Below are 26,670 nucleotides of genomic sequence, written 5' to 3' on the forward strand. Positions count from 1 at the left end.
GACAGAGATGAGTGCTCATTGTGGCAAAGGGAAAAGATTTAGCATGGATGTTGAGAGGACCTGCCTCCTTTTTAAAACTCTCCTATTTCAGCCTGGCTATCCCTTCCTAGCCAGAAGTTCCTCCCATATAAATCACCCTCCCAGTGCTTTACAGGATGGAAATGAAAGCCCACAGGCAACTCCATGAATGCTTGGCATGCCAGCATAGAGTAACAGACAGAGGCTTGGCCAGGATTTTTGTATGGATCCAACAGAAAGAAATTTCTTACTTGATAGGTATGTTTTATTTGACCACGTAAGCTGTGTGACACTGTCCTACTTGGGTCAGGCACCCACTGTTCATGCATGAGGACTCCCAGAACGATAGTCCTTACAACCTCACACCTTGTAGCAGACAGGTGTGGTATAAAATGCTTGTTTATGTTTTGTCAGTATGTTTCTGTCATGGCATGGTTTAAACATCCAGCTCCTATAACTGTAAGCAAATGGGTGCCTCCAGTCCCAAAGAGTGAGTTGCAATGTAGGTCTGGGATAAGAGCTTACAGCAAATGGAGAATAACTGTGAGCCAGAAACAAAGGAATAAATTTTTAATAGTCACAATTATTACCCTTACACAACTGCTTGACCACTGTCTGTTTACAGGCAGGCTAGCAGAAGAGCATGTACTGTTGAGTTATTCTTAAGAGAAGAGTAAGTCTGGGAATCAAGGGGGAAACCAAAATGTGTGTTGTGATGCAGTAGTAATTTCATCTGCTAATGCTTTGGGATTGTTTGATAATGCAGGTAACTGTCTTTGATCACATCGTTGTAACCATCACCTTTAATTTGTAGCACAGAGGTTGCTATCTAGCACCCAGCTAGCCAAATGAAATGTATGGCTTGATTAAGGATCTCTTTTGTCAGTAATTTGTGCCTAATGTTTTTAGCTTTCCCACGGGCTGTTACAGAAAATGGTAAATCTGGTTTAAATGAAACCTGATACTGTTAATGGTTTAATAGCAGCTGCCACAGGGTTATGGCATTTTTCAACAGATGCTTCTGTTTCGTTTTAAGCCTACACTAAGTCCTAGAATATATTTACATAATTAATATAAAGTACACCTACATAATAATGAAAATATTTATAGTTTTAAAAGATTTCCTTAAATGACTTCCTCTGTCTTGCTATTATCTAATCACAATATGTAACTTGAAACAGGAAGGCATATTATTAGAAATAATAATTTATATTCACTTCTTCAAAAAAGTTACAGAATGCAGCACAACCATGAACACTTATCATCTCCTAATATGGCAGTTGTTGGTATGGGGAAATCCCTTAGCTTTTTCAGAAAAAGAGAGAAAAATTTGGCTGCACCTGGATTATGCTAATTACCTTGATGTTCAATAATGTGTATAAAAGAAGGCATGCTCGTATTTAAATATACACATTGAGAAAGAGCTGTGTTGGGGTGTGTACTTACATACAGAAATATTTGAAGCAGTACAGGTTTGTGGCCGGTTGTTGATTGCAGAATGTCATCTTGATTGAGGAAATTCCTGCTAATTTAGGAAGACTTAGGCATTTTAAGCTTTTCATAGTTGGTGATTGGTTTGAGTTGATGTCTTCTACTCAGAGGTCTTATTCTTGAGTTTCAAAAAGTACAGAGGGTATATCCTACTGGACACTCAAAGTCAAAAGATGCCCTTGAATATTGTGGGCTTCTGCAGTTCACAGGGAGGAGAGCAGGAGAAAAGGCTCCTCTTTCTCTACCTTGGCTGGAAGGTAAGATAATGTTGAGCAGACGAGTGTACCAAGATATTTGCTGCTATGAACTGTGAGGACTGAAATGGGAACAATAAAATGTGAAAAACATTCAAATAACAGAACACTGTCTTTATTAAAGAAGATTTAAGATTTAAATCTTAAATTTAAATTGGATTTAAGAGATTTAAGAGATTGGATTTAAGAGATTAGGCAGTCCCAGTTCTCCCAGGAGAATGTGTAGGAATAGTGGCAAAGCAGATGTTTCACTGTCTGAGAGGTATATCTGATGTATTTGCTCCCCTTGTCTCCAGGTGACTACCCTTCATAGCTGTTAGCCTGGGTATGATGGTAGTCATCTTCCGTGATCTAGCTTTTGCATGTTTTTTTTTTCTTTTATTTGTCTTTTTGAATGTTTCAGAATTGTTCAACAGGACCTGGGTCAACCCTCACCTTGATTAAAGAAAACAGTTAAAACTGTGGCATAGAATCAGATTACTTTTTCTTTGTGCTTACCCTCCTCCCTTCTCTACCTGCCAAAACTTTACAGACAGATTTACATAACTTCATATTACTTCAGAGTGTTTCTTCACCACTAGTTTTCAAGTCTTTGCCATGGGAACACAATTGCCCTGGAGCCCCATGCTCTTCCACAGCTCCAAACCACTCAGAAGAATATCTCTACCTATCCGATGAAAAGTGCAAACAGTGTTTGCCAGCCTTTGGTATGCTGAGAGTTTTTTACCTCAAAATGCTTTTTGACCCTACACTGAGGTTCACATACTTTGCAAAAAGGGCTTTAATTTAGAGGAGGAAGGCTATTGTGTACCAGCATTATTCCCAGAACTGGGTGGAGAAGATTTTGTGACTCAGTGAGGTGCAAGACTGCAAGTATTCTCGTTGGGTATTTGGATGAGGTCTCCAAAGTTGCTGCAAGACAAATCCAGTAGTGTCTCAGCAAGCCCTCACAGGGACACCTCAGATTTCCAAGATGGTTTGTCACTCTGTCTTAAAGTTTTCTAGTGGCAATGTTTTTACACCACTGGTAAATAAAGACAGTAAATGAATGCTTTCAGAAAGCCAAGGGGAAAACAAAGAAATCACAAAATTAACATTCAAAAAAAGCACAGCATTTTTTCTCAGAGTGAAAAATTGTTCAAATACATGATTTGCTGCAAAGAGAAGAGTTGTTAATTGTTTTTGCATGCAAAATTGGTTCAAAGGTATGAAGTTTGTAGAGCTTTATATGATAAAAGAAGGTCAGTTCCCTTGTGATGTTTTTGTAACTAATAAATCTTTTTCTCCTTCTTTGCTAGGTTCTGCCACATAGAAAAGCTATGAAACCAGGAATGGTACTCCTCTTTGAACTTTTTCTTCTTCGTGGCACCTATGCTTGGATTGATCAAGAAGTAGGATGGGGAGCTTTTCCCTTATGTGATAACAATTTTAATGCTTTGGAGGGAAAATTTAAATGTCCCTTCCTGAGAGGCCATTACGACCCTAAAGTTGACAGATTCAAAAAAATTGAAAATTTTATTTCTCAAGATTTGGATCATTGGTTATGCAATCTCTACTTTCAGGTTTGTATTAAAAAAAAAAATAGGCCTACTTTTTTAGTCATTGTTACTCACAACAGATTCTATTTCCTTCTGTCAGCCTTAAAAGATTTGTCTTTCCAAAAAGCAACTTCTCAGCCTACCCAATGATTATCTAAATTTCATTGCATCTCCAACTTTTACATGAATTTAGTAGATATTTTGCAGCTTTGCGGCTGGATTTTAGAATTATTTAAAATATAAAAATATTTCTTGGGGTGCCGGGTAATTGGATCAAAAGTTCAAATTCCAAGTTTGGCCCTGCCACTAGTACATGTTAATTTCCTCCACAGTTTTACTGAATCACAGAGATGCTTTCACATGACTACAAGATAAAATAATATTTTTTATGATATTGTTTTACTTGTATGTGTGGGACCTCCAGCTAGTGAGCATGGTTCTGTTGTGTTAGGAACCTTACTTTTGAACAGTTTTTGGGCATAATTCAGACATGATGTTATTTGTATGACTTTAGTGAAAATGGACCTAAATTAAGAACTTCTCTCCGGTGGAAACTTTTTTTCTGGATGGGCAAATTAAGGGGTTTTTGTAGCTGAAATATGTTTCTTCATTCAGAATCTTAACAAGATCTTAAACTTATACCTCTTTTATAGCCAAATTTTACTCAGAAAAAATACCAAAAGAGATGAATTTTGAAAACATCTCAATTATAATGTGGACTTACTTAATAGAAATTTCAGTTTTTAATTTTCTTGTAGTGATGATTTTCAGACAATCTTATTTTTGGGTCTACCAAGAGTAAAAGAAAGTAAAAGTAGCTTCAGAAACACATAAAGCAATAAGAATTTATACAACAAATATACCTAATACATGCTAGGAAAGAGAATGTCAGAAATAATAGAGCTATTGGGTAAGGAGGAGGTGAAGATTCCAAAGCTGCAAAATTAGTCTTTCAAATCAATGTATAAGGTGGGATGATTTAATAATCCAGAGTATCTGTATTTTCCCATATGATTCTGAAATTGGATTGTGACTCACACCCCCCTCATCACCCCCCATTTACTGGGATGTCTGCTTTGGTCAGTAAGCATGGGGAAGACATACATGGCAAACTTATACAGGAGAAAATGGTAATAAATGGAGCAGAGAGAAACAAGAATTTCCTAAAATTCTCATAGCAACATCTTGGGCTTCTAGGGTTCACAAACTGTGTACAAACAAGTATGTTCTGGTTTAGTGGAATTCTGAACTGCTTTCTTTTTATTTATTTTTTCCCCCCCACTTAATAGATAACTAAACTGCCACAGGATTCAGATAAGCAAAGTAAGTGTGATACGCATCTTCATCTCCCCCCTGAACTTCACATGTATTCAAGTGTTGCTGAAAAGAATGATGTCTCAGAGAAGGTTGTACAGTCTGGACCACAAGGTGATGGATTCAAACTTTGATGTTTTTATTCGGGTTTTCACTGGAGCAACCCATAGTTTAATTTTAATGTTGGCTAATCCTTATTGGTCTTGTTAAGCTAGATTTTTTTCTTCATGCCTTGTAGTAGAAATACTGTGATTCTTTTTATTAAGGTGGTTTAACTTTGTTTCAGGTATAAGCAATTTAAATAAACCTCATTGCTAAGGATTAAACTTTCCGTGCTGGTCTATGCTTAAGGCTGAATAATGCTTGGAATGTCACAGCAGTAACATTTCAGCTGCTTATGGCACCAAGCTTATAGAAAGAGAAAAAAAAAAGGTACATTTTTTTTTTGTCTATCGCTTGAAGAACTCTAGCACCTCCCTGGGCTACAACAAGGACTTCAAATTTGGCAGGGAGATAGTTCTGGCATCAGAGACATGCCTTATGCTACTCCTATAAAATTCCATTAGATTCAATCAAGTGGAAATCCATAGGAAAGACAATTATCATTTGCTTGTGCACAGCAGACCTCCCCAGAAGCTTTCTTAAAAAGCTGAATGTAAGTTTTAGACTGAGCATCCTTCCTGGCCTCTGTGAACCTTCTGATGTAGCTACGCTGAAGACATAATTGACTATATTGCAATGGACTCACAAATTGCTCCTCTACTGTTGGAAATCAAGTAATGAGAAGAATGGCAGGAGACTGCTGTTGCTCTTTTCTTTTTCAGCCTGTGGGATGTGACTGCCATGGGCAAAAAGAATTCATTTTTGCTAAATAGTTATTTCTATATTTTCTCTTGTTTAATGAACAAAGATGCAGCCCACCTACAGACTATAGTGTATCTGTGAATATGAGGTAAAGATCTGAAGCAGAGACTTAGTTCTCCAGGACAGAGGTTCGTCAGGCATTTGAGAACAGTAGCAGTGATACACTGTAGATGGCATGGGAGGAAAAAGAAAAAGAGTGTATTGGAAGGAAAGAAAGAGAACAGATAAACAATAATCATTCAGCATGGTAGATGAGCGGCTCAGGTTGGAAGTATAACATGAAAAGAAGACAGTAGAAGGATTTTTCAGGCATTGAGTAATGATTTAGGAGAGAAAGAAAATGAGGTTTGCCCTGAGATGCTTTTAGGCTAAGCAGCAATTGCACTGTGATCAAAAGACTTTTATATAACCACCTTGATACCAGAAGCATGGAGGTGTAAACATACACTGTGCTGTAAGGTCCTTTTTGTTGTCATTTATCTTCTACATATCTGCCAAGGTGCTTTAAGGTGCAGCAAACCATGAATAGCACATCCAAAAGGTGGAGTTGCAGGCAACTCTTCCCAACAGTGAAGAATTATGCTCAAACTCTAAATGAATCAAACTTGTTTGGTCCTACCATCTGTCTTCATACACATTTGGAAATGCACATAGAGGAAGCAAATAAATAGGTCACGCTTCCTGGAAATACATGGAAAAACTCATGATACACAATTTGAAAAGTCAAGAAATATATATTTTGAAGAATTGAGAAAGAACATTAGTGTATGTCTTATTTTGCATGCAGACCTTTGAAATTTGTTGATACGGTGATCATGGAAGATCTGCAATTTCCGTGCCAAACAGATTTGCACTAAAAAAATTTCTAGGAGTAATTTTTGATATTGTTTATATGTATTTATTTTTCATGGAGCCTTCTTTAAAGATATTATTAGCTGCCAATATCCCCCATGGGTTTGTTTTTTAATGTATCTATGCAGTGCTACAGTATGCTGTTTCTGCTGGTGATATGTTGCTAAGAGATTTAATAATGGGTAAACAAACACAACATGTGGTAATCCATTTCAAATTAAAAGTTTATTAAACGCTAGCTTGATGACTTTCTGGCTATTTACAATTAAAGGAACAAACCTTAGAGAACTGGAGATCACGTGTTGAAAATCACAACTTCAACATTTCCCACAGAAAAATGTGTTTATGATCTGTGGCAAGCTGTCTCACATTGATATACCCTATAAATACAGTATTATATCTGTTAAACCACCAAAAGCAGAGGGGGGGAAAGCTCTGTTAAAGTGACATTAAGGTTGAGACACAAACCAGAGAAAGCAAGAACAGTCTAAATGAAGACGAGTGCTCTGTAACTCACTCTACTGCAGTAGTCTAAATAGTGAGCGATCTTATATATCAATACCATATGTGGTGCTGCAAAATAGAGCAGGTTAGGAGATGGTGTTTTAACCTTCACTTCAAGTTTGTCTTGGTTTTAGAAGTTTAAGAGAGAACCTTCATATTATTTCCATTAACTAACTCCAGGCTATGTTATTCTTCTAAACCACTGCTCTCTGTTGGGCTTTGTATGGCTCTTCCTTGCTGCACAGGCTCTCTCCTCCAGAGTGCAATGCATGGGAATGCAACCTAATAACTCCCATTCTACCTCCTCCGTAGATCACAGATGTACATTATCAGATCTAGTGTGTCTCTAAGTCCAAACCATATCTTCTTTCCATTCTTTTGAAGTGGTATTCCATAAGAGGCTCATGGTAGAAGACAGCTTCTGCTTACACTACCACCATCCTTTGCTTTTCTTAAGAAAATCTTCTGTTGTTCATCTGTTGCCCATTAAGGGATCAACAGTCTCTGTCAATGAATAAATGAGGATTTCTGTGTGGAATGCATTAGTTGTTGTGGGGAAGGTGGTAACAACTCTAATAGAAGCAGCTTAGGTAGGAAAATTTGATGCAACTAACAGAAATGTTGCCTTCAGAGACCTAGGTCTAAGTAACATGGGCTTCTAAATGCATGAAAACTTCAAAAGTGTGAATCTCCATATAAAACACTAAATATACAAATTCATCAAGGAAACACTCTTTCTCACAGTGAAATCTACAGCAAGATCCCTTTTGAGTTTAGTGTCTATAGAAAAGGGGATTCACATGTGCCAAACGTCAGCTAAACTCAGACTTTTTTGGAAGTGGCAGCTCTTTCATCTTCAGAAAAGTAGCTAGACAGCACTTATGTATTAGTTCTCCAGCTCAAACACTTTTGGGTCAGACTTGGGCTGATTTGGGAAGTGTTACTCTGCACTTGTTGGGAACATTCTTCCAAATGCTTGCTCTTCTGTCTGTGCTGTTCTGACTTGACATGCAAACACCTACTTGTGCCCATCTGAAATTGTGATCACATAAAACATGCAGGTGGGAAACAGGTTTATCCTCTGTAGTGTTCAGAGCCAAAGAAAAACATTTTTCATTCCAGTTGACTTACTCACACCACTTGATTATTGGCCAATTTGAAGTCCTGAAGTTATGGTCAGCACTGTACCAGCATATACTGATGTGCAATCAAGACCGAAAAAGAGTGTTTACAAGGCAGAAGATTTGTCACGTAGAAAGACTCTCACTACCTCGGCTGTCTTTGGACTAAACACCCACATGCGGATTTTCTATGTCTAAAATTTTCTTTCCGGAAAGTCTACTTGTGTCCATACCTCCCCCCTCCCCCCCCGCCCCGTTCTACTATACTTTGGGAAGTCAGAAACTCAGCTGTTTGAGAATGGTTTTAAAGATTATTTTTTCTCTCTTTTTTTTTTTTTTTCCAATGGACAATTAGCCCATTTTCCCCCCGCACTTTATTTTTCCCTCCCCTTAAAAGGTTTGCTCTCTAACAGCAGTGCATGTGGCTTCTGCAGCAACAACCAGAGGAAAAGTTAGGACCATGGAAATATTTTTAGTTCCCTAACTATGAGCTTATAACAGAAATAAATATCATATAGAAAGATAATTTTCAGGTGTACATTTTTTGTGCTTACTTACAATTTACAGCATTTTTTCTGTCTGTCTTCATTCTGTTTGTCTGCATGCTTGTTAATAATAAAGTTGGTTTGTACCACTTGGCTTCAGCAGTCCTTGAAACTCGCCAGAGTTGTAAAGCTTTAAACAGTTACACAGGTCTTTAATTGTAAATTAGTTTTGACAGGACTGCTAAGACAAAGGCCTGGTCCATCCCGTCCTGATGCTAGCTGACAACCCCTTACTGCTCCTGGAGCAAGGAAACATGTGGAAGGAATTGTTCTTTTACATTTCACAGCTTGTCATTTCCTCTGCAGGGCAACCTCTGACCTCCCTGAAAGATCCTGACACCCATAAGGGAAGTATTCCCACTGTTGTAAAGGAAGTGAAAAAACAGTTTAATGCAGCAAAAGGAGGAGAAGTGTGTGTGTCAGAAGAAGCTGGGAGGAAAAGAGAAGAGCTAAAAATGCTTCCAGCAGGTTAGGACTTTTATTGCATTAATTTACTGAAAGTTTGCAAATAGATCTGCTTGACATGTGTGTAAATACCCCCATTTGCCTTCCCCCTAGCCCTGTGATATCATGTCATCATTAATTCACTGGGCAAAGGAAGAGATGGAAGAGTTTAAATCAATTGTGAGGGATCAAAAGCAGCTTAGGCAAAAAGGTACAGAAATGGTGGGCTCCCCTGTCTAAAAAGTGTTGGTAGGCCAAATGTGTTAGTAATTACAAGGTGTGTGTGCAGTGCACTGACAACATTAGATTACGACTGGTGTTTCCGTGACATTTTTACATCCTTCCATTTTATTTGGTCATTTATATCCATGGATCACAACATGTTGCTGTTAGATGCTTGGGAAGTACTTTTTCTTCCTGCAACACTTTAATAGCAATATCCTTTGTTAATTGTGCAAAGCTAAATTGCGTAAAAGTGCCTGTCTGTATTTGTATCGGGTAACATTTGCTACTCGAATGTAGGGTTTCTTTTGAAGGCAAAGCCTTGCAAGTTACTACTGTGGAGTTTTTTCTTGGTTTTGTTCATTTGTTTATTTGTTTTCATTGGGATTTTTTTTTGGTGGATTTATTTGGTTTGTTTGTTTGTTTGTTTTGAAGTCCCAGGTAAAAAGTATTTGTCTGAGAACTGAGTAATATAACCCCAGGTCCTGTCCTAAACTCAGATACCACTGTGATGGCCAGAAGCAGACTTAATACAGGGCAGGGATGTTGGTACCAAGGTACCAAGAATATAGACAACCACTCCCATTTTATGACCTGGGTAGTGTATTGTGCTCTCAGTCCTACAATAGAAAAATGGCAGTGCAGGCACAGAAAGTGCCGATGTCCATGCTCCCTTTTGTTCTCACACCCATGTGTGTCACCCAGGTGCCAGCCAGCCCTCCTGGTCACAGCACAGATGTTTAGGATGAATAGGCAGATTGAGTAGCTAAGAGAGTGGTGAGGACATCAGGAGATGACCTGAGATCCGCACTCATCACTGCTCATCATTCTCTCAACCATCATGAACAATGCAAGGGTCAGCTTTCATTTTAGGAAAGGGCGATTCTCACTCCCTTGACCAGTGTGTAGAGATGAAAGCGCAAGTGAAAATAAATTATTCCTGTCTTTTGAAGAGAGAGAGCGACTCTCCTTCTATAACAGGAAGCTATAATGGTTAGACACTGAGCTGAGAAATATTGGGTAAGAGATAGCTACCTCTTATCTGTGTAAACAGCAACTTGTAGTTGTCTTCAAGTCTGTGGGATCCCAGAGATGATGTTGTAGAATTTTGGATGCATGTCATTTTGAAGCCAATTGATGTGCCACTTTCCTTTTAGAGTAGCCCATGAAACATCACTAAAAAATTATTTCTTTGGAGTTCTCCTTCTCTGTTGACTGCCCAAGAAGGCTAGGACTATGCATCTGCTATTATAGGTGCGTTTGCTGAATATCTCATGTTAAGCGGGCACAAATAGAGGTAGGAGCTAGTATGGCATTGCTAAGTTAGGATTCATAAATGCTGAATATTGATGTTGACTATCACAGATGTGTAAGAAGTAGAATACAGAGCTGGTGTCAGTTTTTGTTAAATAATGTTGGTGACAAAAGGTTAAGCACATTACAGAAAAAAGTAATAAAAACTTCCAGTGTTTCAAGGGTTCTCATTCATGTCCTAGTAAGACCAACACTTAACACGTATTTCTAGATGTTGGTCCTTCTAAGAATATAATCACAGCCCTAACTTAGAATTTTTTTTTCAAATTCTACGTTAGTAGAATCTGCTTTGAAATTTATTTAGTTCATTTGCCCAACTTTAGTTGTGCAAAGCAGCTTAGAATACTCACAATATTTAAAACATAAGTAACCTGCAAGAACAAGAGTTTTAAAATAATGTTTAATGGTGTTTGACATTTGCCTTTGGGTACTTTTAATTTTTTTTCAAACTTCTTTTCCTTGCAACATTTGGATGTTTCCACCTTTAGAGTGTGTCTCAGTACCCAATTATTAGCTGTGCAGGCGCACAGCTATTCCTTGTCCCCTCTTCCCCCTACCCCCATCACCAATGCTTATCTAGATCTAAAACTACCATATTGAATTTTTATTCAAATTACTTCTGTGGAGTTTGGCAGAGATCCAATGCCAAACAAAGCATTTTAGAACCCATATTTTGAATTTAAGAAGGTCTCTTACAAATATCCTGAAACAAGGCAGTTGCAGAAGTGGACTGATTTTGAAAGTGTGCAAGTTTCGAGCTGGCTTCCTGCCAAGTCCCCAAAACTCGACAACAAGGACCTGCTTCCCAGAGAGGGAAGAGGAAAAAAAAATGACTTAAGCAGCCAAAGCTATAGCAAAAATATATATATATTTCACATATGAGACAGATATATACAATGAGAATACTATGCACCACAACTCCAGAAATCCCAAACAGCTCCCCAAAAAGGGAAGAGGGGTAAGGAGAAGGGAAAAGGACAAAAAGGGACAAAGACCAAACAAGTCAACCAACCAACTGAAGGTAAATTAGTAAAATCTCACCACTTCCCTTTGAACAAGCAGGATGGCTGGACACGGTCCAGCACTCTCCCCTCACACATGGCAGATAACAGCAGTCACTGCTGGCCTCAGCTCCAGATAAGCCAGACCGAGACAGGGACCCACCGTTCTCGAACCTCGCTGGAAGGAAGAGCGTGAGGTCCCTCCTGCTGGTTTTATTTATACCTCAAGTTACGTAAAGGAATAGCATGGAATACTTCCGTGATCACCTTCCTAGTTCCTTCCTGGTTACAAGCTGGTCTCCAGGAAGGCCTAGAGTGAAACCATCACAGAAAGGTACTGAATCGTCACAACTTTTGTCAACGGAAGGTTGGATTCAAAAGGCATTATTTTGTATCATCAGAGGATCTGACTCAGTATATCCTAAGAGATAATACTATAATTGATGGAGGATTTTTAAAAAAAAAACAAATTCTGGTACTTGATAAATCTGTTGCCTGTTAATTTAATGAAAAACTTGTTTCAAAAGGCACATCACTAAAGCACAGATTTTCTGTGATGGAACACTGTCAGTAATGTAACCACTAAACTTATTACCTTCACTCAGAACTAGGAAGGAAAAAAACCTTTCATTTGAAAACCCCAGATAATTTCTGCCGAATGACATGTAAACTAGGATTTATACTGTACCTGATATTTAATTTGGTGCTTCAACAGTGCCTGCATTTTTGTCCCCACCAATGCTCATCCCAGCAGCTGCTCCCTGGCCCTTCTCTCATATGAAGTCTAATTTCTTTTTTCAAAGCCTCCATTTGTGCATGTACCACAAGTAAACCCTCTGGAAACACATGAAATATTTCTCATAAATATTGTTAGTCAGCTAGTATTCTTCTCATTTTGGGGGCTTGACAACACTTCTGTGATTCCTTCAACCCTCTGTGATTCCTTCAACCCTCTGATTTATCACCTTTCTAGGGCATAACCAGGACAAAGTTTTAGCTCCTGATTTTCAGATCTTCTAGCTCAGAAGGATTCTTTTGCTCAATGCCTGTCTTCTACAATAAACTTTCTATTGAAAACAGATGTTAAATATTGTTCATATTCAAGATCTCTAATTCAACACCCTTTCTGCATCTGTGGAAAAACGTTGGGAAGTTAATTATGTCCTTTTGTGACATCAAAAGGCATTTCTGTCTGGACAAAGCTTCAGAATAACATCTAAGCAAAGATGGCATCAGGCTAACCAAGAGGCTTAGTACTCTAGCAGGTAGTACTCAGAACTTTATTCAAAGCTTATTAAGGTGTCACCTCCAGATCAAAATACCAAACACAGACACAGCTCCATTCTAATTTTATCATTACATTTGGAGAGAAGGCTTTACATTAATGTAAAGCGTTAAAATGTACTTATAAGTGACCAATAGTTTTGTTGAGAGTGTTATATTTATGCTTATAGCCACTTTTGAAACAATTTCATGCAAACCAATGAATCTTCATTGTAATACTTCTCATTATACTGCAATGAGGTTCTTTCCTTCTGAGATGCTGCATGCTTCTACCTAACAGTCATATGCAGATGCAAAAATAGTTACCTAAACCAAAAAACTTGAAGTTGTTCTCACTGGTAATACTTCATGGGTGCCACTTTAAAGGGAACAAAGTGATGTTTTAAAAATGAAGATTGCTTACCCCTCATTTTTATTACAAATAGAGCCTCAGAGGCAGAGCCTCAGACGGTTGAACCTTCTCTTTCTCTGCTTGTCTTTTCTGTCTCTGAGCAGGACTGCATAAAGGATTGGATTGATTCTTTCAAGTGGGATCGAATCCAGTTCCCACTTACAGTTGTGTCATCCACACAATCCAAACTCTTCTATTTTCCAACTCTTACCATGCTATTTTATTTCTCACAGGCTGGGCTATTACTAGGGAGGAAGTCCAGATAGGTTCTTCATATTATTTTCTGTCCCTGCAGTAACTTAACCAAGCTGATGATTTCTTTGTCTGCTGCCCCGCTCCTGGATCACACTACTCTAAAACCCTTTCCCACTGATTTAAAGAGAGGTTGCATGCATCAGGAGTGACTTCCCTTCTCTACTTTGCCTCCATATAAGTCAGAAGTAGTTTTCATCAAATTTCTGTAATTTCCTAGCTGTGTTATTTCTTTTTGTCCATATTTAAAAAAAAAAAAAATCTTTTAGACTCTCTCCTCCCCTTCTCTCCCCCCACTTCCCAATATATAAAAATTTCACAGTATCAGCCCTAGTTTTTACATCATAGGGAATCTGTTTCCTACCCCTCTTTAATGCTCATTCAGAAAGGATGTGTTTACATTAACGTTTAGGTATTTAGGGCACTTTTGAAGTGAATGCCCTGCCCCAATTGTCAGTCTCTTGTTCACTGCGGAGAGATCTCAGAGGACAAGCACTGGCCACCTTTAGGGTGAAGCTGATAAACCATATGTGCTTTTGGTGTGTGTATCAGAGCCATCAGTTCCCAGGACCAAACTAAAACTAGCCTGATGTGAAGTCTGCAACACACAGCAGGGTCCCCACTGCTAAGGGGTGTCCTCCGAACTGTTGATTTCATTCTACAAGTTGTGCCTGTACTTGTTGTGCCACAGTACTTGTTACAGAAGACATAACCAAAGATGATAACTTCCAGACTGAATGCAGAGGATAAAAAAAGGTTTTGTTTTATTCTACAAGGGTTAAGAAGCAGTAAGACACCCTATAATTTTAAAGGTCATGCTACTATGCTCAGCTATTGCCCAGAGAAGGCTGATGTTGAGAAAGGTAACAGAGTAGCACCAACATTTTTCTATTCCAACATCATCTTATTCTGTTTTAAAAACCAGGCCCTGCTGAACTCAGGGACTTAATGCAGTTAACCCTTTCTTTGTATCCCATATTAGGTATGATCTGTGTGACATCTAAACTATTTGATTGGGACTTAATATCACCCAGAAATGACTTCTCTCATTATTGTCAAGGTCTGGAAATAAATTTCATCTCACCATGCTTTTACAAATCCATACCCATTCCACAGTGGTGACAAAAAATGCCACCCATTTTTTCCTATTTCTCTTATAAAAATGAAAGACATTTGAACTATTCTGCTGGACTTACCTGATACAGATATAGATCTTTGGATTAAGAATATTATTGTTGTTTCCAAGCCCTGGTGCAATCATATTTTGTGCGTATGTTTCTTGACTTCCAAAGAAACCTATTAACAGAGGTCTACACCTGCCACTGTACCTTTATCATAGCTATGATACCTGTCTTTGATCATTCTTTCTTGGTGTTATTTTCTCCTCTTCAAATTGTTCATTTTTATCATGAATGTTATTATGTTCCCCCGTTAGGGAACAAAATGTATTTTGAGTCAATTTACTAAAATAGTCACTGCTAAGTGTTATATCTGGACAAAGTTGACACCTTTGACATTTTCTAAAATGGCAAAAATAACTGTATTTAAGGTATGATTTATGAGTATTGTATGTCAGGAATTTCTATGCTATTACAGTTTCTGATGCAGTAGTCTCTACTTTTTCAATGAACAAATTGCTGATTAACCAGCTAGTTAATGCTTTATTAGTTTTCTGTGGTCAATTATAAAAAGTTATAAAAAAGTAAAATGCAATTTAATAATAAAGAACTGTGTGATTCTTGTTTCTCTCTCAAAACTGCTTTCTTTTGTGTATGTGGAAGAAACAATTTCTACATGGCTCAGTTTTATGACACATTTCCCCCTCCCAACTAAGAGTAATCTTATGATTAAAAAGTAGACTGGAGTCTTTAAATGTCCTTCTGATTGCTGGCCTCTATTAAAAACTTCTTAAAATAATAGATAGGTTTAATTCCTCAAGCCAAAGAAAAATTATATCATCTTAAGCATTTTCCATATTTATTATATTGATGAGACTTGGCTACAGAGAAAAAAAAAAGAAGCAAAATCTCTTGTATTGCAAGTTTTAAATGTACCAGGCTAAGGTTTACTTAATTAGAACCTCCAGGCAATAAAGGAGCCCTTTTTTAAATTCTGTGAATCTTAATATGCTAAATAATGCAAAGCTTCAACTCTTCAAGCATGAGACACACATCTGGCAGCTTAATATTTAAATTACAGAAAAAAACCCACTTCAGTAGTAATTTTCATGAAGAAAAGAATGGGAAATGTATTACAACTAAATTTAATTTCTTTTTAGATTTTTCATCCTAATTGCAAGCATTTCCCATCTTCTCTTTTATTTATTTATTTTCATACAGATTTTTTCTGTACTTTTTATTGATCTTTAATTTGAGCAGCTTCTTACTGTTACAGGCATTGAAGAATTACATTGTGTTTTTACTTAGCAAAAATTGTTCAGAAAAATCTATGAGGAATTAAAATAATGAGCTCACTGGTATAGAAAGAAAAGAGCATTGAGAACCTTACAAATAAAATATAAAAAGAGTATGTCATGATTAAATAACAGACTTGCGTTTCTTCTCCCACCCATTTCTTAAATGTAGAATATTATTGTTTTCTTTATTCTTTTTAGTGTCCCATTTTTTTGGCCAAGATAATTACTGCTTTATTCATTTGACTCCAAAAACATTGTTAAAGTATTCATTATTTCATCAGGGCTGTTTGGAAACCCAGTTCTGTGTGCCAAAGGAAAAAAAAAAATGTTGAACAAAGAAAACCACAGTAACCATCTTTACAAAGGTATATTTATATTTTAATATGTGTTTATGGGTTCATACATGTATCACATATATGGAATATGTAGAGACAATTTGAACTGATTATACGGCATGTGTGCGTACATGTGACATTTCCAGCAGTTGTATTTTATGCTGTTTCAGTGATTTCAGTAGACCTCCTCTTTCACCCCAGATGGTGCAAATACCTGCAAATGCCTCGTTTACTACAAATGTTCAACATATAAAACATACACCTACACGTATGTATACATATATGTAGAAACTAAGAAAGATATCCAACTGTGACATTTTATATGTGTATATTGTATATGCCTATATCAACAATTGTAACACCTAAGAGCTGATCCTACCTGTACTGTGATTTTAGATACACTTGATTGTCTTTTACAGAGTGGGATTGGAAATAACTTAAAAAAAAAAAAAGGAAATAATAACTAAGTATATTTTTGGATTAGCCTCCATATTCAATACATTAAAAAGTGTCTAATACAGACCTTTATTTCTGCCACACCACTACTTCCTGAAATGTGGAATTACATTTTTGTTCGTTCCGCAGGTCACTGCTTTTCAGGAGCTTAATGAACACACGACTTGTGTTTTCTAAGCAACGTTTATTCGAATGCTTTTTATGCCTCTGTCTTGTTCTTGATCCACAACCATGTCCATACAAGAAAATTAACTTCTTTCTCTCTTCTGAAGAACATTTTCTGGGGTGTTTAAAACACCCTTCCATGTCATTCTTCTTGTGTCTATTATTTCTTTATTTCTACTTTTTCCCCTGTTTTGTATCTATACAATTTTTATTTCCAGGAACACAGTATCCGAAGTCTTCTCTGCATTTATCATACTAACATTTCAGGAAGGTAGTAGAGAAATAACCACCTATTTATAACTAGGATGGAGAAAGAAAAATGATCTGCATGAAGTCAGACAGAATCTTGTTGGGAGGAGGACCAAAACCCAGCTCCTTCCTTTCCAGAGCTTTATCTTATGCACCAATACAAAAAATAATTTATGTTTTGTGGTTTGTTTTTTTTCTTTTCTTGCAGAGGATTACCAAGATTGCCATGGCAGTGCAGATGAGCACTGTGACTTGTTTTGGCCAAAGGAAGTCCAAGGAGGACATCACAAGGTACATCGTCTCCCTTAATGCATGCAGAGAAGCCATTGGATCTTCTACCTGTGCCATTTGAGAATGATTTGTGGGCTTGCTTGTTGTTGTTGTTGTTGTGTTTCTTTAATCTACCCCTGTGAATTTTTTTATGGCCACAAAAAGGCTTCACACGGCCAGGTGTATTGCTGTCTCCTGCGTGTATCTATAGGGAGCTAATCTCTCCAGCAAAGAAACTTCAAAGGAGTAGTAGGGAAAGACCATCCTAATGGTAATCAAATACCAGTAGCTTAATCAAGTCTGTGCTGCAGGATGGTATTATTTCAGTAATGTTTAAACAAGAGATGCATCTATAACCTTCAAGCTCTCATGTACTTGTGCAGAAGATCCCTACCATTAGATACTTTTAGTATAATATTTGTAGTATCTTGGTCAAGGACATAATTAATTTGTGAACAAATATTGTGTTGTCAGTACAAGTTTCCATAAAATCATATCTGCATCATGACAACACTTTCTGGGTGAAATGCTACTGAAACTTTCAGATTTACTGTAAATCCTGATGACTAAGACACAAAGAAAACTCTGTATTCCTGAGTATTGCTTCTACCTGCATTATATTATTAAATCAGGTACTTTCCAATGAAGGTTGCAATTTTTCTCTGTAAGTGTTGCTCCACTTCTGTCCTTAAATCAGCATGGTTGCAGAGAACTATAACTGCAAACCTGAATATTCAAATTAATCATTCTGGTAATTTGTCTTACCCTGCTCTAGATATACTCTGAAACATTTTTAATGCTTTTAATTGTGCATGGAAGAAAATCATCACAGTACTCGGAGTGCTCACAAACTTGTGTACTATGTGTTTATACCTGTACATGTGTTGTGGCACAAACACTCAGTGGCTGGGAATTATTATTGCAACTTTTGTAATGTGATGATCTACTTCTCTGAGAAAAAACAGATTGGCCAACTGGAAGTTCCCTCCATTTTAAATGGATAAATTATTAAGTGATTTATTTTTTCAGGAAGTTAAGGATAACTTGGAAAAAACAGAGTTATATATAAACATAACTGCAGACTGATGTGTGCATGCATGTGTGTGTGTGGCCTTATATCTATAAGAAGGATGATTTGAGGACTTTTGGAATCGATGTAGTGGGCAAAGTAACCCAACCCATGGGAGTGGCAGAGTGAAATTCATTTCCTACAATTGCATAAAAAACATGATATCTTTGAACAAAGTGCCACGTTCTCATAGGAACTTCAGTTGTGGGTGGCTCTCGAAGGCAAATTAAAGTGACCTGGTTTCAGTGAGGTGTGTAAACCCACAGGGAATTCAGCACTGTCTAGTCCCTCTGGACTCAGTGAAATGACTGACTAGCTTACAGTTATTGGCATGTTTGTATAGATTTCTGAACTGAGCCTTTTACAAGAATGCTTCTGCACAAAAGAAATGTGAGTATGGGAAATATCCTTTCAAAGGTTGTAAGAGCCCCTCCTTTTTAATGGTATGAATGAACCCTAATGTTCGGAGAGAGCCTGTTTAGCATGTTCAAGATCTAGGCATTTGGCCTGATTTCTATCATTTGGACCTACTTGTATCTCTGGATACCCTCCTGTAAAATATTTTTATGTAACAGTCATATTTAGGAAACAATGACAAACTAATGTAAAGAGCAGACTTAAGGAAGAAGACAGACATTTCTGTAGTGTTTTATTCTCCTCAGCAGTCCGTTTTCTTCTTGTAAACATATTTTTAAAATTTATTTTTTTAATAACAAAAACAAACTAAAAGATCTTTAAGTCTGACCTCAACTTTTTACCCCCAAATTCATCTATGCTAAGAAGTTGCAAATAGTCTCTCACTGGCATTAGCACTTAGTTTTTGTTGTAACGAGTGTACACACTATTGAATGGATCCAAGATATTGAATGGTAGCAATAAAGGAGAGAATGCTCACAGTCAGTGACTTCTGAGAGAAATAAAATATATTCTCTGATTATAATCCCATCCTCATGCAGATGACTGAATTTCTGTTTTTGTATGTTAGTCAAGACCAAACACAGTCAGAGAAATTAGCTCTTAATACTCTTTAATGCCTTTGGGATTTATGTCTTAAATAATGTCTTTATATCTACTTTGCACAGGGATAGTTTCATGGAGGCAATGTCAGCAAGTAAGGTAGCCTGCACACACTACCTACTCTGAAACCTTGACTTCTTCTAGGAAATTAAGTTGACCATTTTGTGTCTGGGTAAAATCTGTGTCTGCCTGGTCTTAGTATTTGAAAACAAGTTTAAGCACTTCTACTCTGCCTTAACTATTCATGTTTACATAGAACCTCTTTCTGACAATATATTCCATTGCTTGTGGCAGCTTTTCCAATGACCACTGAGAATAAGTTGATTATATCATATTTACTGATAAGAGTATGTAGGTATATGCATTTTGTAGGTATGAATATGAACTTCTGTCTCTTATGTCTGTGAAATTCAAAATGTGGATGAGGTCAATGTAATCCAAGCTTCAGAATACAAATTTACCTTTGAGAGCAAAATGGTTTACAGAGTTTAAAAAGAAAAAAAACTTTGTTGTTTTCATGATTAGCAAAGTGTAAAGTGTGTGACTACATCTTATGTCAGTGCTTTGCTCCCTGGGAACTCTGAGTTTTTTTGGGATCTACAGAGTAAACTTCATGTTACTACAGAGTAAACTTCATGTTACTACAGAGTAAACTTCATAAATATGAAAGTCAAATAGGAACTTAAATCATCTAGGTTATCTTCTGGTATTGACTAGAGAATTTCAACCACTTGCTCTGTAAAGTCGGCATCAAGGGATGTAGAATCAAAATTTGTCTTTGAGGTTACCTCTAAATAGTATACTTTCCATCTCCCTGTCTAACAGGAAGACCAAAAAGGGAGTTCTGTTACTAGTTTGAACATAACATATTTTAATTTCCACCCCTTTGTTTTCTCTGGGCTTGTTCACTAAATGTTAGCAAACCCTTTACAGAGCTTGGTATTGTGCCTGGGAAGGTATTAGTAGATAGTATCATTGAAATCTCCTGCAGATGTCTATCTGATAAGTTAGGACCTCTTTGTGTCTCTTGGTGGAAATGATGTTTGTCTCTCTGTCCAGGAGTGATAACACCAGGCGTCCAGGGCATCTGATGGTCACTTCAGAGAGGCAATGCCAGCAATCAGACCCTGTGCATGCAGAAATGTTGTTCCAGAGATGAGCAGAGATCAGGATTCTCTCCTTTGTAGCTCAACGAGTAGTTTAAATGAGAATAAACTGGTATGAGCACTGAAAGATATAGTACTGTCCCTCTCCTGCTTTGTGCAGGCACCAGTGCAGGGTGACCTGGATCAGAATGGGTCCAACTGAGAGCTAATCCAGTTAAATAAAAGAAAAAGAATTAAGGCAAACAGCATTAATTCCATTCCCAGATTAGTTCCCTCTGTGTGGCTTACTATGGGGATATCTAAATTTTTGTGCTGACAGTGTGTGGTATGCAACACAGGAAAAAGCAAGCAGGTAGAGGGAGACTGGATGACTGCTGGTGTCAGCATGAGCTTACACCTCCTTGAGAGGGTTAGTCAAACCAGAGCCTTATAGGAACATAAATCCATTCAGGGAACAATACTCTGTGTGCAACTCTGGGTCCTACCAGTTAAGAAGGTTGTGAAGGTCCTTGAAGGTGTCCTGAGGATGTCAACAAAGCTGGTGACAGGGCTGGAAGGCCTGTCCTGGGAGGAACGGATGTGCTAATTGCCTTACTATTCTAACTTGTTTTTTCTTTTCATTTAAAGATCAACTGGAATAACCCACCTGACCAACATCATGAAGAAAGATCAGGTCCTGAGAACAATGGAAGCCAAGAAGAAGAGAAAACATCTGTAGAGAGCAATTTTTACTTGGAAGAGTTAGAGAAGTATACTTTTTCTGTGTGGTAAGTGATCTCAGTATCAAATAGTTTTACAACCCAAAAGTATGTCTTGCTATTCCTGTATTCAAAAGGTACCTACATTTAAATGAATGTTATTAGACTGCAAAAAACCCCAAAACACATGGATTTTTTTTAACTCCTTAACTTATGATTGACCTTGATAAAAAAAATTGGAAGCACTTTTTGTCTGAGAATGCAATTTTGACATTGCTGCACTGCTTTGAGAAGCCGTGTGAGGGGAATAAATACAAAAGGATTTCTAGCATAATCTTTTCAACATTTTAAGAGTAATTTGCAATCTTTCTTGGATGTTACTTTGACTATTAGTTTTCTCTTTTATAAAATATGGGAAGTGTCTTAAAATGAAAAGATAAAATGAAACGAAAAAGACTTCATCAAAACGAAGTTTTTTCAGTTACTTTTATTTCCTGGAATTTCATATTCTAAATAATTGCAAAAGCTAGACAGTTATTTGTAATTAGTAGAAAACAATGAAGATCATTTCACTAAATGAAATGATCTCATAGGCTTTCACATAGCTCCATATCGTGCTTTGAATATTCAAAACCCAGCCCTCAAAACATCTCTGGCACCTATGGTCTTCTGCAAATCAGCCCCTAGGATTTCAAATACAGCAGTCAGTAAACTAACATCACAATAGAGTGCACATCTGTGAAAATTTAGTTTTAAATTACTTCCCTATCAAAACATGAGGCAGGTTTATCTCATGGGCAAGCCAAGCAGCCTTCAATATCACTTGTCCTGTTGTTCCCTGCTCTCATTTGCCACACTCATTTGGTGCCTTAAAAGTTGACAGAAAGTTTGGTAAAGACCTTACAGACGCAAAGTGCATTTTCACTATAGAAATCTGAACTCAACCCTAGAGGTGGTTAGCCCTGAGTATTGGAGGTGACAGCAGTCAGCTCGAAAAATAACATACACTCATACAATTAGGCTGTCATAATTCTACTGAATTGATTATGGTTATTTTTGACAACTGAGGACTCCCCCATCCTTGCCATAATAGAAGAATAGATTTTAGGGTAGCATTGCTCATCCAACTATCCTTGCCAGCTCCCAGTGCTTCATTTTACCTACCTTAATTTTCAAATAAAATTAACCAAATTATCATCAATTATCTCTCTCAAGGTGCTCGCTTTCAGTACCAGGGAACTTCACTTTCTCTCATTCTAATATTTAATTGTAACATTTAATTGTATATACCCTATTCCTGGAAGTGCTCAAGGCCAGGTTGGATGGGGCCATGGACAACCTGGTCTGGTGGAAGGTGTCCTTGCTCATGACCAAGGGTTTGGAAGTAGATGGCTTTTAAAATCCCTCCTAACCCCAACCATACTGTGATTCTGTGTACATTTGAAGTTAGCAGCATTGATACTTTATTCTTTTCAAAGTTGTTCAGCTTGAAAGTGTTGAGAAAGGGCCCCAAGTCTCTACTTCCTTCAGCACTGGAGCACTCCTGGAGCATGTGCTGGTTTCTAGTAGCTTTTCCTGCAGCAGCCTGGCCCCAGGCTTTGAAGTCCGTGTCCTTTGTGACTGCACAAGGTATCCAGAGGAGCAGAGGGAACAGGTATTTGTCTAAGTTGGTGTGCACCTCACTGTCTGATGTGGGGACTAAGAAAAAATGGCTGTCCTTTCTTCCATTTTCTTTTCTATTTCTTTTCTTTGTCCTTTGTTAGGAAGCCCATCTCTCCTTGGACCCCTGTGCCTACAGGGACACTGACTTTGCTCGGGTTCCCTGGGGAGGTGTAGGTATGTCTGAGCACAGTAAGTTACAGGGCACAAACCGTATATTCCTGTTACAAAACAAAGGCTACAAGCAATGCATCAGGGTGACTGGGCTGCCTCTCCTACCTTAGGCTAGTATTTTGTTATTTCACTGTACCATTCTATTTACTGTATCCATCATCCTGTTTGAAATAAGGACAGGTTCTTGCTTTATTTACTTATGTATTATGTTAAAGTCCCATAAGTTTAGAACAAAGCAGAACTTAGAGGGAATTTCTTCACTTTCTGCTTCACTTGTGGTCATCATCTTTATCAGAGAGAAAAAAAAATAGCAAAAAAATTACTCCTCTCTTGGTCAAATAATATAGATATTACATATAGTATGTGTCCCTAAAATATATTTTTCAAACTTAGAGTTAATTCAGTTTCCCTGAGTGATTTAAGGAGAATCTGACACCTTATGAGTTGTTAGTTCCATTTGTTACCGTACCAACATGATGTTTCAATTGTTACTCACTGCTGTCTGTCTCCTCCTTTCTTTCTCTCCTACTTCTCCATCAAAGGGCATCAACTCCTCTTTGTCTGTTTCCAGACCTTCCTTTCTTCTATGATTGCTACCTTTTAAAAAATGCAATGGAAGATAATTAGCTACTACAAAAATTTTTAATAGCACTGTAGATCTGGGGGCAGCTTAGATCTCCATAAACTTCAGAGTTTTAGATGCTCCAAGATGCAATCTGAGCAATTTCCTTGATCTTTTATTGCAGCTGGTAAATCATTTATTGGGCTAGGTTATTTTACAAAATCCTCTTTAAAAACAAAATCCCATAAAATGTATTTATCATAAAATACTGCACAACCAACAGTCTTTAAAGTTGTACATACTCTGTATTAATTAAAAGCTAGTGTTGTACTGTGACAAGTTAAAAGTATCCACTCTATCTCAGTCTCTCTCTTTCCCCCCCATTCTCTCCCTGCCTCTCCCTGTAATTTTTTTCTCTCTTTCCTTTCTCTCATATTCTCTTTTCTTGTAGGGCTTGCCAAAGGGGAGACTGGCGAGTATGAGCAAGATATTCTTTTGTGATCACAAATATTTTTCTGATAATTGTGGTGCTTTTTTGTTTCTGTTGCTATAGCATGCTTGTCCTTTTTCATTCATATTAATTTTACAGTGGTGTCTCACATCCGTAGGCCACAGTCAAACCTCCTTACAGTGGGCATTATACACATATGTAATAAAAAGAGCTTTTTGGCTGCAGAAGCCCACAGCCTTCAGGTTGCGTCTTGCAGCCTACAAGAGTGACTTTCCCACTGTGCCCCCATACAGCCTTGTTAAAAGCATCAGGCTTTTGCTTAGGTCTGGTCAGCTGGAGATGAGGGGGTTGAGTCCAAAAGACTCAGGGAGATCCATGCTGTTTAGGTGGTCAGGGGCAGTCACAGCCTGGTAGATGCTAAATGCTCACCGAGTGCTTTGCAGACCTTCCTGGAGAGCTGGCTTCCGGACCTTGCCTTGCAACCCGACATCCCTGAACCTCTCTTCTCTGATTTTTGTGTTCCTGGAACTAACAGCTTGTGTAATCTGCAGCAGAATATGAATGTTTTTAGTGGCTATTGTCTAAATAAGACAGGTGAGATCTGTAACCTTGAGAGAGAAGGAGAATATTTGAAGGAATTTTGACCCTTGCAGCTCAAAACCTACTGTCAGAAGCTCTCTAGTTCTGTTCTTCTGTTCCCTGAAACAAGCAAACTTTGAGGAAAAAATGTTCTTCAAGGCTATTTGTCACTATAAAGCCAGATTTCCTGAAGATGCATAAAAATACAGATCTGAGAAATAATTTCGACACTTCAGCACGTTAACAGTGCTTTTTATGCATAGTTTTAGAGGAGAGGGGAAAAAAATCCCAGATTTCAAAAACCTTTCTCTATCTTAATACAAAAAACCCATAAAGACATAAACACTTTCTGTGACTTCAGGAATCCACAGGATTGAGTTTATATATAAATAATGAACTAGCAGGTTCAGTCATCAAATACTTATCATCAAACACAGCTCTTAAGGGTTAATATTTCACACTATTATAAAAGTCACGATCATCCTTTGTCTCTGTGCAATTAGCTTTTTAACAACGTGCCTGTAGCTCATACCTAGGCTAAATGCTGCTTTGAAATATTTTCTCCTGAACTCCAAATGTGTTAAGCTGACTCCGGCCAGCTTCTATAAAACTAGTTTATGGTAGGGCACTGCCTTTTTTGAGGGAATACCCAGTGCCCCACACAGCATTGCTGTGTGTTGCCTATAGTAGCTCAGTTGCAGAGGTAGCAAGCAGAGGGTGAAGACGAAATAGGCTCTTGTCGGCATATGGCAGCCGGGGTAGGGTGGACAAGGCTGAAGACCTCTTTACAGCCCTGCCTCTACACCTGTAGTCTCTATGATGTTTACCTGCTGATTTTTTTTTTTCTCCAAATTGAGGAGGACACTGAGGGGCAGGAAGCATTAAACGTAAAGTGCACAATATAGTAAAATTGTTTTCTATATAGAGACAATAAACTTTCCCTTTATAATACACATGTGATTTGACATTGAAATAAATGCAGATGCTTCTTTGCTTGGTGTATTCCCTGTTGTGCTTTCTAAAACACCTTCACATATGGTTTGCCTCATTCCTGTGAAATGGCTTGTTGTTTATGTCATACAAATAGAACAGATTGAATTTACACCGAGTTAGGAGGGTGATGGATCCTACGTTAGAGGAAAAACCTTGTCTGAGTGTTTAAAATTTGTTCAAAATTAGTGTTGCCTATTTGAAAAATTTCCCTGGATTATCCCTTGAGCTCTTCTAAAGATTTCATTAAAATAATAAAAAAAAAAATCTGTGGCTGCCTATAAATGCAACCTTTTATTCAAATACGTAACATTTACCCAAAATCAAAGGTCAAATTTTACCAGTTTTTTACAGCTGTCCTAGCAGGAACTGTTTCATTCACTATATATAAAATACTGCCATTAAGAGCAGACATTCAATTTCTTTGTGAAAAGGAGAATAACCCTTTATTACTTGCTTTAAAAAGTACTAATAATTTAAAAATTTCTCAGTAACTTCTGATAGTCCACCTAAACCATTTCGTTGTTTCTAATTCCATTTTGAAGCAAAATTAGAGGTAGGCCAAGCTTTAACTCTTAGGAGAAATCAGGAGTCCCACTGTTTTCTTTGAATACTTTTAAATCATTAACACAGCATCCCTAAAACATACATCCCTACATACAACCCTAAGCTTTGGCTGTATGAGCACAGAGTACTACCAGGATTAATCCTGATTCTGGAATCTTTGTGGGTACTTTTTGTTTTTTGCAGGCAAGTCTCAGCAGGACACAAGTAATTATTTTTTTTTAAAACTTATTCAGGTGTCAGATGGTGTTTATATTGTACATATCCTCACATCTTTGAAGACTGAATTTTTACAGCAGATCAGCACATATTTCTGTGCAGTTTTTGCTTTAGTCTTAGTTTCATTGAAGATTTTTCCATTGTAGTAAAAGTTTACTTTTTGGAAAATTATTCTATAGACAAATCATTAAATATGGCTATGGCATCATTCCTACTTCCTCTGATTTTTCTGAAACTGTCTGTTTCTTCTTTTGTTTTATAGTATAATTAATAAATGAAAAA

At 37.5% G+C, this 26,670-nt stretch overlaps 1 protein-coding gene across 4 annotated transcripts in view; it reads left to right on the forward strand.

Moving 5' to 3' along the window:
- The window catches only part of LOC127476334 (uncharacterized), a 182,343-nt gene that overhangs the window by 74,520 nt on the left and 81,153 nt on the right, over positions 1–26,670 (forward strand). For all 4 annotated transcript variants that reach the window (XM_051799163.1, XM_051799164.1, XM_051799165.1 and 1 more), the window contains 5 exons: positions 3,062–3,325; positions 4,591–4,729; positions 8,808–8,969; positions 17,239–17,321; positions 21,120–21,259. In XM_051799163.1, coding sequence (XP_051655123.1) covers positions 3,062–3,325; positions 4,591–4,729; positions 8,808–8,969; positions 17,239–17,321; positions 21,120–21,259 — 788 coding nt within the window. The remainder of the gene's footprint in view (positions 1–3,061; positions 3,326–4,590; positions 4,730–8,807; positions 8,970–17,238; positions 17,322–21,119; positions 21,260–26,670) is intronic.

Source organism: Manacus candei, unplaced genomic scaffold, assembly GCF_025592945.1.
Source record: "Manacus candei isolate 608988 ecotype Guabito, Panama unplaced genomic scaffold, ASM2559294v1 h1tg000049l, whole genome shotgun sequence".
NCBI lineage: Eukaryota > Metazoa > Chordata > Aves > Passeriformes > Pipridae > Manacus > Manacus candei.